Source organism: Akanthomyces muscarius, chromosome 2 (genome assembly GCF_028009165.1).
Source record: "Akanthomyces muscarius strain Ve6 chromosome 2, whole genome shotgun sequence".
NCBI classification, from domain to species: Eukaryota; Fungi; Ascomycota; class Sordariomycetes; order Hypocreales; family Cordycipitaceae; genus Akanthomyces; species Akanthomyces muscarius.
Genome location: NC_079242.1, coordinates 148804 through 161429, shown reverse-complemented (window position 1 = coordinate 161429; position 12626 = coordinate 148804). Strand labels below are relative to the sequence as shown.

General features: G+C 51.8%; 4 protein-coding genes across 4 annotated transcripts; 2 read left to right on the top strand and 2 right to left on the bottom strand.

Annotated features, from left to right (window-relative positions):
- Positions 1-75: 75 nt before the first annotated feature.
- Positions 76-2603, bottom strand: LMH87_003150 (uncharacterized protein; the record flags this gene model as incomplete). Its single annotated transcript, XM_056202655.1, has 3 exons — positions 76-83; positions 145-764; positions 817-2603. The coding sequence occupies 3 exons, from the start codon at positions 2601-2603 to the stop codon at positions 76-78; spliced, it is 2415 nt and encodes an 804-aa protein (XP_056047930.1).
- A 2447-nt stretch (positions 2604-5050) lies between these two features.
- LMH87_003149 (uncharacterized protein) lies at positions 5051-6168 on the top strand (the record flags this gene model as incomplete). Its single annotated transcript, XM_056202644.1, has 2 exons — positions 5051-5090; positions 5156-6168. 2 exons carry the CDS (start codon positions 5051-5053, stop codon positions 6166-6168), a joined length of 1053 nt encoding a protein of 350 aa, XP_056047929.1.
- Positions 6169-7168: 1000 nt separating this feature from the next.
- On the bottom strand, positions 7169-7977 carry LMH87_003148 (uncharacterized protein; the record flags this gene model as incomplete). Its single annotated transcript, XM_056202632.1, has 3 exons — positions 7169-7619; positions 7670-7853; positions 7932-7977. The coding sequence occupies 3 exons, from the start codon at positions 7975-7977 to the stop codon at positions 7169-7171; spliced, it is 681 nt and encodes a 226-aa protein (XP_056047928.1).
- Positions 7978-8274: 297 nt separating this feature from the next.
- LMH87_003147 (uncharacterized protein) lies at positions 8275-10029 on the top strand (the record flags this gene model as incomplete). The annotated part of the gene is made up of 6 exons (XM_056202621.1): positions 8275-8353; positions 8408-8462; positions 8528-9613; positions 9669-9716; positions 9938-9958; positions 10020-10029. The coding sequence occupies 6 exons, from the start codon at positions 8275-8277 to the stop codon at positions 10027-10029; spliced, it is 1299 nt and encodes a 432-aa protein (XP_056047927.1).
- Positions 10030-12626: the final 2597 nt, after the last annotated feature.

Below are 12626 nucleotides of genomic sequence, written 5' to 3'. Positions count from 1 at the left end.
AACGGTCCAAGGCTAAAGAATTGATAGCGGGGTTCACAAATGAAGAGCAGGTTGTCGAAGTAGATAGTATCAAATTTAAATTACTAATAAAATGCCAGTCAGCCGTATTGTGTATTTACATGGAAGGCGGGTACAGCTGTGCACCTCCTGGGACAGACCATCTCTTGGAGTAAGTTTGGTTGTAGCCAGAGTACCGGCCCAAGCTAGGGGGCAGGTCGCCCACGGCGGTGCCCCAACTGCTCTCGTTCTTTCCGAGCGTCAGGACAAGCTCTTTGCCTTCCGTAAAGAAAGAGTGGTCAATCCAGTTCTTCGTGTAGGGTTTGCCGTCAAGTGTCGCGCTCTGAATGTAAATGTCGTTGTACGAGGCGTCAAAGTTGACGTTGCGAATCTTGGCCGTCTTTCCTGTGATAGGATGCTTGATGGAGACGCTGCTGAAATATGGAGGTGTGATGAGGTAGACGTCCTGTCCGGGGTTGGGGAACAGCCCCATCATGCTGAAGGCGACAAAGGAGCCCATCGCGCCGCTGTCGTCGTTTCCGGGAAGACCGGCAGGCGTTGGCTGGAAAAATCGGGGAATGTAGAAGTGGCTGCGCTTGGCAGACAGGGCAGGACGGCCGGCATAGTGATACTGGAAAACGGTGAGGAAGGCAGGCTCATTTCCGATGTAAGTGATGCCCTGGTCATGTAGATAGTCAAGTCGGCGACAGAAGGCATCGGGGCCACCATAGAGAGTAACAAGGAGAGCTTGGTCGTGCGGAACAAAGCTAGAATAGGAATCAGTATTTGTTGTTTCGGTTGGCATGAATTTTTACTTACAATCCGTACTCCCAGATGCTGCTCTCAAAGGTTTCGGGGCCACTATTTTGGAGCGAGCAGACGCTCTTGCTGTCCAGGTTGCTGCACTTGAGCGGATCCTGGTATCCCCAAGTCTGGTTTAGGTACTTGGGTTGAAAGAAGCCAGAGAAGCCGGTATCGGTACCATTCTCAAACGACGACTTTTGCTCCGCACGGTACAAGTTCTCCCAGTTGCGGCTGGAGGAGAGGTACTTTTGCTGCTCATCCTTCTTACCCATCCGACCGGCAATCTGAGAAATGGCAAAATCATTGTAAGCGTACTCGAGCGTACGGCTGAGGCTGCGAGTGAGAGTGCCGAAACCCTTGTAGTCAAAGTCTTGTACGGGGATGTAGCCGAGCTCTTTCCAGGAATCGATTCCACCTCGTCCGTGGCAGCACCAGTCGAATGGCTCGACTTCGGCGTCCTTCTTCACAGCCTCATAGCCCTTAGCCCAATCGATGCCGCCCTCGAGGCCCTTGAGATATGCATCGGCCAAGACATTATCGGCATTTGAACCACCTTGCGTGTATCCGCGACTGAGACTCATGCGACAGTCGGGCAGCCAGCCATCATTTTCGTAAGTAGAAATAAGAGAGCGGATCATCTGCGACACGGCAGAAGGGTCGAGAATGGTGAGGAAAGGCAATTGAGAGCGGAATAGATCCCAAATACAGTAAAATGAGTCGAAGTAAGGCTCGCCATCGTTCCACAGAGGATTCTCGCCAGTGTAGTTCTGAGGGTTGACCATGGTGCGGTAGATTCCAGAGTAGAAGTTCTTCACAAAGGACTCGTCGACGCCTTCGGTCTCAACCTTGATGTTGATCAGCTTAGACTTCCATGCATCTCTGGCTTCCCGAGAATGCTTGTTGAAGTCAAAATTGGGAATTTCATTCTCGGCATTGGAGCACGCCTGGTCCTCACTGATGAGACTGACACCCACACGCGCATAGACGGGTGTGTGGTTGTCCGCGAAGCGGACAAAGGCACCGCCGGGCAGAGGGTAGCCGTTGATGGAGCGCGAGATCTTGAGATCGTGGACTTTGGTACTCGCGCGGCTATCAGCAAAGATGCCTGAGTCGGCAATCTTGGGCCCCTTGAAGTCGGTGCAAAAGTAGGCCTTGTACATGCCCTGAGAGAAACTAGCAACAAAGACGGCGTTACCCTTGATACGGCCCGTCTGGGGGTCCACGGAGATTGTGCCGTTATCCTGGCGCGAGTTGGACAAGTCGGTCAAATCCTGTAAAATGAGAGGCTTGTCGCCATCCTTGGCGCCGTTAAAGGTGAACTTGAAAAGCGCTGCGTGATGGGTGGCCGTCATCTCCACCTTCGGGCCGCTATCGAGCGTGATGCCAAAGTAGCCAGGCGTGGCGACGACACTGTCGTTCTTGAACGTGCCATGCTGTGCGCGCGTCTTCTTCGGGAAATCGCACAGATCGACATCATTATTCTTGCAGGAGGCGTACGGAAATAATGGAAAATTGCCGAGAGAGGGAGAGCCTCCGGTGCCAGAGTCGTGCAGAACGCTGAAGCCCGTGACGGGCGAGCCGTCGAGGGTGAAGCCACCCTGGTTGCTGCCGCTGTCAGTGTCGGCAACAGCCTTGGCCATGCCGTAGGGCACGGTGGCGCCAGGGAAGACGTTGCCACCGTTGCTGGAGCCAATCAGCTGGTCGACATAGTCGATGGGGTCATAGTGGACGTCGCGAGATGTTGCGGCCGCTCGCGCGACGACTGGCAAGGACAGGGCTAGGAATTTGAGTGCAGGCGCCATATCTTCAACGGGGCAGCGTCTTGCGAATCAAGAATGCAAGTGCGGTCCTGAAGAAGCATGCAGCGAAAGCACGGGGATGCACGAGTTAATATACGCACTGGGAGAGCCGGGCATTGCGTCGAAGCAATGCTAGTATGCAAGAGTGCAGCTAGTAATACAGAATGCCTCTCTACAGGCAGTCTTGCACTGTCTCATCGCCAGCGGCAGATTGGCGTGCCACTACGCGCAGTGAGCAGGGTTGCACTGCGCATCCTTCCGTCGATCATGATACTTCGCACGCGACGTGCGAATACCACCCTGATAGTGAAGGAGGTGCCGTTGCTCCCATCACGTGGAAATTTTGTCCATGGTCACGGTACCAACCTGTGTCCGCTTGAATGCGGCGGGCAGATTACCGAGATGTATTTCGCTGTTCTCTCGAGGTCGCATTTTCGTCCGTTTGACTCGTAAATAGTGAAATAGAAACAGTCCCTGGCTGCACCAACTAAATCCGGTCTAATTAAACTTGAGCGCGTCGCGCATCGGCACGCGTCCTCATTTCCGAGCATCGAGCACCAGCCATGGCACCTCACTCCGTCGGGGGCCGCTCCCGCTGCTAATCAGGGGCGATACTCCTGAGGCGGATAAGAACAGGGGCTCGGTCCGAAATTTTTCGTCGAGAAAGGCCAACTTTTCCCTACTGTGCACTATTTACTAGCTAGGGTCAACTGGCTCAGGCCCGGCAAGCTGTCCACTGGTAGCGCAGGTCATGAGGGCGCGCAAACCTTCAAATGACCAGTTAGTTAATACCCCCGGGCCATTTAGTCCTCCTTCCGAAAAGAGAAGGAGGTTTCAAAGTGGGCTTTCGTTCCAAGTTGTGATTTGCATTGTTTAATAGTTCTCCATGGTTATAGCTGCTTATTAACAATTATTGCAGCGCATCGTAACATTGCACACGGAAAAACAATAAATATCGCTGCGCTGCCAAGCTTTTGATTTATTGAGACGCCGTGATAGAAGCGGTCCATTTGCATCGGGTATTATAGATCTTGGTAAGGGTATAGGGTAGTGTCACGCGGGGCCTTGTCTCACAACATTTTCTGGGTGTAAAACCTCCCACCGGAAAATACTGTGCGCCTCCGTAAAAATACTCTTGGCGGGCGGGTTTGACACGAGACGGTCCCTTGTGTTTGTTGGCGAATCTCGGGTGGCTGCAGTTCTTCACCAAGCCTCTTCTTGGCACGGGAAAGGGGGGGCGATGAGGCTGGCTATAGTGAATCAAGTGGACGGCATAATCATGACTTCTGCTCGTGGTCGGATTTCGACTGCCTATATCGCCAAATAGCTGAGGACCACTGAGCAGATAGGGGCGACCACGTAGCTAGTGATGATAATGCCATGAGGGGGAAAGCACGGAAACAGGACTTCCCTTGAGAGACTTGCGGACTGAACGCTCCACTTCGCCCCGGGCAAGTCACCAAACCCAGCGGCTGATTGATGCTAGAGATCAGTAGTCTGCTGTGGGGGAGGGTGTGTCCCGGCCCCCCGCACTCGTCTCCATCCCGCTGTCATTCATGGTGCTTTGCTACGCAAAGCAGACATACAAAGCTCAATTCCCGAGCTTGCTAACCGATGAGAGTTTGCGTCGTCATTGACAGACGGAATTTATAACCGCCACTTTCCCAAATGTCCGGCGTGGCGTGTCAAACCGACGAATGTGAAGGCTGACTCGCAGCCGCCTCTTGCCCGGTGCGCAAGCCACAATTTGGGGTAAACCAGGTTGCCGCAAAAAGATGAGATTAATCCATCTCCGATGACCGGGGAAAACGCAGCCCCCAGGAAGAGCCTCGGCCGAGAGCGACCGATATTGAATCGCTATTGGTCCAAAGACCCTGTCCTGGTCTGATGGTAACCACGTCGCCCTCCACATATGTAGCCAGATCCTCAGGCGGTAATGCCAGTTATAGCATTAGCCTTTACCCCAGAAACTGCAGCGCGTCTCACTGACCACTCCCCCGCAAATAGTTCAGACTGAGCCTGTTTTAATGTTCCCCAATTGCCTCCGCCCCCTACGCCCGCTGGCCCCCTCTGTAGCATCAAGGAGCGTTTTGCTGCAAGTGCGGGCGGTCAGCCCGGCCACTTCCCAAAGAAACGCGGGAGTTGACAGAGCCTCCAACCACACTCTTTGTGGCTCGAGTGGATAACTCAGTAGAGCCTCCGCCCCGCGCATCAATAGAACTGGTCTCGAACCGGCAACTATTTGCCGCGATTTCGGTTTTCGAACGGTTGTTGGACGCTCCAGCGCTCGGGTGCGGACAAAACCAAGTCTCCGGGAATGGAATAGCCCCAGCCAAACCAGTATATATGCAGGGTTTCCCCTCCAAGAACCTAATTTTTATGTTTGTTTCACAGCCGCGACTTCCGGCCCTTGTCTCAGTCACACCTCGCAGAGAGCTGGCCAGCAAACAATGTCTTCTCCCGACCTTACTCGTCTCCACACCCATGACTGTGAGTGCTGTGCCCATGGTCGCCCCGGTTGATGGTATCTGTACTGATGCGTGTGTGCCCTGCAGTAGAGCTTGGTGTCACCGATGCGATCCAGAAACATGTCTCGCGTCACGTTGTCCCTCCGAAGCCCGTGTCGCAGCGTCGTCTCGAGTTTGAGCGCGCGCGCCCTCGATGGGTGCGCGAGTGCTTGGCCGAGGCCACGGGCGTCTTCTTCTATGTGTTCCCCGGCATCGCCGCCGTGGCCGGCTTCACCCTGAATCTTTCGAACCCGGTCGGAGTGGCGGCCTTCGGCAGCCTCTTCCAGATTGGTTGGGCATTTGGCTTCGGCATTGCGTTCGCCATTATTTGCTGCGCGCCCACGTCTGGTGGACACTTCAATCCGTGCATCACCATCGCTTTCTGGTTCTGGCAGGGCTTTCCTCTGAAAAAGGTACCGCAATATATCATCAGTCAAATATTCGGCGCCTTCATAGCGGGATTGCTGGTTATGGGCATGTACTGGCCGGAAATTCAGGAAATGAAAGCAGAGCTCATCGCCGCAGGCAAGCCATTGGTTGCAAATGGTGCACCGGCTAGTATCCTTTGTTCTTTCCCCAACCCAAACCAGACAAACCATGGCTTTTTGTTCATGACCGAGTTCTTTGTTGATGCGTTCCTCGCCTTCGTCATTTGGGCCGCCATCGACCCGACCAACCCCTTCATCTCGCCAGCAAGCGCCCCATTCGTTATTGGCTGTGCCTATGCAACCATGGTATGGGGCTTTGCAGACGTTACTATTAGCACGAACATGGCTCGTGACTTGGGAACGCGCATAGTTGCCGCGATTTTCTTTGGGAAAGAGGCGTTTACGTACATGACTTACTCACCAATCAGTATCCTGGTCAGCATTCCTGCGACTCTTGTTGCGACTGGGTACTATGAGTTTTTGATGCGCGACAGCTTACTCAGGATTCACAAGGGCCATGCCGAGTTTGAATCTGGTAACGAAGGGCTTATGCGTCATCTGAGTAGGACAACAGGGGCGCCTGTGGATGACAGCGATGCTTCGAAGCATCTGGAGCACAACGGCAAGCATTGAGAGCAGCCCCGCAGGCGTTGCTGACGGCTAGGCTTGGGGTTGGATGGGGCGGAGTTTCTATATGCCGCTTTTGACTTGTTTCTCGGGGACTATTGGTTGTCTATTTGTGCACTCTTTGGCGTAAGTAATTTGAATGAGTCACTCGGCAGCTGTAGCGCCAACTTCGACATTTATGAACAAATGCGACAGTCTGATTGCAAGCCTGATTTTTGTTCTACCCAGTATTCTTTTTCTGCAGTACCAAAGGCACCGAAAAGCGGCGCAGCTCTGAGTGGTCTCAGCTAATCATGGCTTGTTTGTTGTCAGGCTGAGACTGTCCTAGATGGGTTCGGGGCCGTGAAATAATAGTATAAGTAGATCTAGCGACGAGAAAAAATTCATTTTCTTCACTCGCATGATAGTCTGGAAGCTAATCATTGGCATCATGATTCTCTTGGAAACAATACTTGCAGTTGCCCTGTCGGCCGCTGCCGTCGCGGGCTCTGCTAATTGCCTTGCACACTTACGGTTACTCTTCAATAAATTGGAGTTTTCAAAGGCTGTAATGGGAGCGGCCTACCTTTATTTTGTACATAAGCGATTATTGTTTTCTCAGCCTTCAACTTTGATAACAATTCTCCGATCCCTAAGCCATGCGCTGTGACTAGCTAGAAACTTCTTCAGCACTGGACGCAACTCGTTTGGACTCTGCTGGGCACCAACTTACTGGTTGTTAGTACTCCTTATGCGCTCTTTCCTTGATGGCGACTGCCGATCCAGTGATCACGTCAGGGGTTCGAATCTATTATGAACCAACTAGGCTGACTCCAACGCGTCTCTACGTTTGCTACAAATGAATTCTGACTAGGATCAAAAGGTCATTACGGAATTTACCATTTTTCTTTTGTGCAGATTTCGATTTTGTGCAAAGCAGTTCATTTGGCTAGATTATAGAGATGACTGTTGGTAAAAAAGAGTACGAATATGTGACGTATCGCAAAACAAGTCTTGAACCAACATCCTATCTTCGATACCACATGCGAGTAACCTTGGTTCGCCGCATCTTGGCTTGCAGCAAGAATACGCCCTGCAATAATGCTTCAGATGTTGGAGGACATCCAGGAACATAGACGTCCACGGGCAATATGCGATCAACACCTCTCAGAACAGAGTAGCTGTAGTGGTAGTATCCTCCACCGTTGGCGCAGCTGCCCATGCTAATGACCCACTTCGGGTCAGGCATCTGGTCGTAACATTGCCTTACCGCCGATGCCATCTTGTTTGTGACGGTGCCCGCAACAATCATGACGTCTGCTTGCCGTGGAGAAGCCCGAAAGATGAGTCCGAGCCGGTCTTGATCATATCTTGGCATAGATGCATGCATCATCTCAATACCACAGCACGCCAGAGCAAACGTGAGGGGCCACAGCGACGATTGACGTCCCCAGTTGACCAGTGCGTCGAGCGTCGTCCTGCATGTATTAGCATATACTCGAGCTTGAATGGATACCACGAAACGTACAGCGCATACTCAGCGGCAGATGAATCCTCTTTTCCCGAATTTACAGACTCGATCGGTTTGTTTGATGAGGTCGTAACCCATCTCGTAGATGCAACAGATATGTTCGACTGCGCTATGCTCTTTTCGGGTTGTGCGAACAATGATGGGGAAGAGACTGTGATACAAGGTACTAAGAAATGTGACCCTGTATTACAGATGAGATTGCTTAGTGCTGGTCATGAGCGGACTCTAGTCCTGGTATTTAGAATTGTAATGTACTGACCTGTGATGGCTCGACGCGCAACGCGATGCATTAGGAAAGATGCCATGTGTGAAGCGTATTTACTTCACCACTTGACCATCATTTGAAAGAAGCAAAAAAAAAAAGGAAGAAGAGAAGAACAGAATTTCTTTTCATCTGAGTAGAAACCTTTGCAACTCCAATTTATTGGAGAGTAAACGTAAGTGTGCCCCATCCCAGTGTAGTAGAATGATCCTTTCCGGAGATAACCCGCCAGATTGCTAGTTTAGCTGCCAGAACCTGGCGGACATTACCCACCACACTTCCGCCAAACAAGCACCAACCTCAAGAGACTATCATGCCAAAAAGAAATAATGATTCGACCATGGACGGTAAATTTCCTTGTCTGGTTTGCGGCAAGGTGTTTTCGCGCCAACACCATCTGACTCGGCACACTGCAACTCGTGAGTGGCAGACAAATGTACTTCGCTCCGCGACACCTAATTCTAAGCTATCAGATACTCGAGACCGCCGACACTGCTGCTGGTATTGCCCCAAAACGTTCGCGAGAAGGCATGTCACTTCATCTCATACAATCTTGTCCATTGTACCCCGGTTCTAACGCAGTTTAAACGTAGTGACATCTGCCGCAAGCACGCCAAAACATGTCCACAGAGAGATGCTGACAACGATCTGCCGATGCTCACTCGTGGGCGACGACCGAAAGCTTGCAAAGCCTGCCATCGGAGCAAATCGGCGTGCGACAAGCGTCAACCCTGCGATCGATGCCAGTCTCGCCAGATAGAATGCAGCTACCGCCAGCCATCGCCAATTGAGGCGACGACGTCTGCTCCGCAATGTGACATGCGGTTTTTGCTTCGGCTCACGAACCCCGCCGCTAGCACCATGCTGGAATCATTCGAAAATGACGACAAAGACCCTGACATCGATGGCGCCGCCGCTGTGGCCACCATCGGCTGGGGCCAGGCTGTCGCGCAGGAAGACGACATCTTGCTGTGGAGTCTCAGCTCTGTACTCGACCTGCACGAGTTGGGGTTGGCATCTTCACATGACTTTGGCATTGCCGGCCCACCTGCGAGCATGGCAGAGCTGGCTCCCATATTCGCGCCTTCTGCGTTTGAAACGCTTGAAGGAAAGATCCAGTCGAGCATTGTCCGACTCAGCTCTCTACACGGCCAGCTTCTTGCCCACAATCCATCGTACCACACTGAACTCGATGAACATCATATAAAATTGGCTCTTTCGGCGAGGACTGTCATCATGTTCTCTGTTGTCTACTTTCAACAGTCCCATAGATACATATCATTGGTGCATCGACCATCGTTTGGCTCACACGACACTTCTGCGGCACTCTTGCTAGCGGTCGCATTTGCAGGCTCTACACGATCGCCGACGAGTGAAAACGTCATGTGTGTCCGCAGCCTAGCACGGCTTTTGGAAGAACTTGTCTTCCGACAGTTGGAATACCTGATGACCAATGTCCAGTCAGATGATCGGTCTAGGGAACTGCTCGAGACTCTAGAAGCTGCGATTCTAATGTATCAGATACAATTCATGTCAAGCACAGCTGTGACTCTCCAGAGAACGAGAGCAGCTCGACTCCCAGCTTTAGTATCCGCTGTTCGAAAATTGGGGCTATTTGCAACCACACACAAAGCTGGTGCGGATTGGCTTCAGTTTGTCGAGACAGAAAGCTGCATCAGGTATCTTCCTTGCTCCTTTCATTTTGGCAAACCCACTAATAGTCAATGATTATAGAATCGCATACTGGACGGCCATGGCTGACTGGAACCAGGCAAACATGCTGTATATGCCGCCACAAGTTTCGGTGCGAGAAATGACAGGTGATATGCCCTGCTTGCTCGATATTTGGAATAGCAGAAATGCTACCGATTTTGTCACATTATCTCAGCTGCATGACATTCCATCTTACCGATACTCGGTGCATGGCTGCATCCAGAGCTTGGTGCAGGAACCTGGATTGCCCGCCGAACTCTCTCTCACTGGCAAACACTTTTCCATATCAGATCTGATGATTGTGATACTAGGTAAGGAATGAGAGAGCTCTTCTAGGTATTTCTGAGGAATTGTGTATTGACGAAATAGCAGGGCTGAGTAGTGTCGTGATAAGTGCAGACTTGTCCCTAAGCATCGGCCAGACTGCTCCTGCATTACTTAAAGCTGTGGTTCGGTGGCAAAGTCTTTGGAAAGAAAGTCTGCGTCATTTGAGCAGTGAGGCGATAAAGAAAAGTGGTATTGAGAGATATAGTGATGAGTATGCCTGGCTCGTACGAAGAGTCATCGAGGTAGTCGCTTCAGAGGCGGCCAGGCCGCCTTACTTGCGCAGTATTGGACACGACACTGCTAAGGAATTTCATGAATTTCTTGTCCAATATTGTATAATACCTGTCAGGTAGCTCACTTCATGTCGGGTTTGGGCGAATAAATTCGCCCATCGAGCTGCGCAACATCCCGTAGCTTGAGGGGTCGCTTAGCGACCTCGCTGTGCGTACTGGCAACGCACAACGACACTGCTTTGCACACTTCCTTGGCCGTATGCCCTTAACAGGTACTGGAGCAGCTGAGATGAACTTCGTATCGTCGCGCTATATGAGACTGTCGTGGACCGCGTCATGACAAGTCACGAGTGGTTTTTACAGCCCCTAGGTACACGGAGTTTGATGAGCTCAACATGTACACGGCTTAATGTGAGTGCTGATCGGCCTGTGCGCAAGTGAGAGGGGACGATATCCGCAGAGATGCAATGGGGAAAGGAAGATTGCTGCCGCATCCAGCCTCTCACAGGAGCACTGGGGAGGTGCTGAAAACGCTCTGACTTACTCAAGTAGAAGCAGCGACTTATTGTACTTGTGTCTTTTTGTTCTCATTGTTACTCTCACATTCTTTTTATTACCTCCTGTTTTTCTCGTTCCTCCTCTTTTCTAGTCTTTTTTCCCTTGAATTTCTTTCTCTCTGTAATGACGAACAGCCTAGCCACTGGGCCTCTTTCTCTAGTCCCTCCGTGCCTCTACAAGTGTTCTGCGCGGAGCAGTGGCTGGCGATGACGACTTTGGTGGATGTCAGAGCAGGTTTGTGTGTACTTCATTAAAATGCCGCTCTTTATTCTACTGCGCTTGTCAGACTGTATTACTGACCCCACGGCCTCTCGGATCAGAGTCAACGACTTTATGCCAACATCCAAGCTCTCGTACAGGTGCGTGGGGCCGCCTCGCGTTTCCCCTCCATACGTCTGGGCGGCATCTTGGTTCGGTCGGCTTGGCAAGAGTCCAGTTATGTAGCAGCGCGAAGCCGGCAGATGTCGTAAGCCAATAGACCGTGATGTGATGCTGTCGAATACATTAAGAAATTATGAGGCGGTCGAAAAGTTCGGCCTTGCGGAGATGCTGAGGCGGAAGCATTTTTGTCGGGTTATTCTTGGCCGTTATACCTGCATAGTTTCCGCGGCGGCCATGCATGCAACATGCGCGGACTTAAATGCATCTCGGGCTCGGGCAAGCATGGGGCAATGTGCCGACCGATTGTCCGCCCGACGCACGCGGCGTCTCACCTGCATAGCAACCCCATTTCCAATTGCAACGTCTCTTGGGAAAAAGGCTGTTTACTAGCACGGTAAACGGAGTTTTGAAAAGGCGACGATGAGCGAATCTATTACTAAAACGAGAGCGAAGAAAAGTCCGATGTAGCCCACTTGGCCAACGTTAGCGTCACGCTCGTGGGCAGGAATTAGAGCGTTACTGATTCGCCGGCATACGCAACGAAATTTTGGGCTTGCCAGAGGCGCAGGGCGACGTGAAACGCACCACGCGGAGCATCTCTCATGGCCGGTTCGTCATCGGCGTCGTGTGCACCTTCACATGCGAACGCCACCGAACAGAGCGCAGATTGGGCTTTAACTAGGCATTCAGTAAGTGGCAATAGCTAAATGATGATCATGTTTACTTAGAAGTGAAATATAAAGGTATCAGAACCAATTTGGCAGAAATTCATAACAATTGACAGTATTTCGACGCATGGCAATTTACTAGCGATTACTTATAAATACCAGTAATTACGTGTCAATACTAGTGTTATGCGCGCCTTGGATGCGGAGGTCCCAGGCTAGCAACCGATAGCCTACTAGTTTTCTAATCAACAACATATGTATTGTCGCTTTGCTTCCGCCCGGCGAAGGGGAAAGCTGACACCGACGCGGTGCGTTGGCGCGCCGTTTTGTAAATGTGCAGCATCTCAGTGGACAGCCCTGGGAGGCTACAATCTATGAAGGAGCCGAGATTTGCGGAGTAGGAGAAAAGGAAAGAGGGACGGTCCCCGTGAACAACTCCGCCTCAGACGGGACAGATATCATAAGCTGATATTTGTAAACTGCCAAAGTGAAGCATCGGATAACCAACTGCCCAATCACGGCCATAGAGGCTGTGGGCGCAGTCCCCGGACCGGCACCACACAGCGCCGATGTGCCAATTTTCCCCGGGTCGAAGCTGAGCCATTCCGCACTGTTGTGGCACCGACCCTTGTTGGCCCATGATGGCCAAATGACGCTATGGACCCAGCTGTGTTGTTGCTCGGGTACGGCCTCGACAGGTTTCCCCGCCCCCTGCTAAGAGTGTGTCGCAGACTCGCAGTAGGGCCTTCTTTAGTGCCGGGGTTTCGCTCGGCCACCCAATCGGCTTTATATAACTATATAGATGGCGTAGA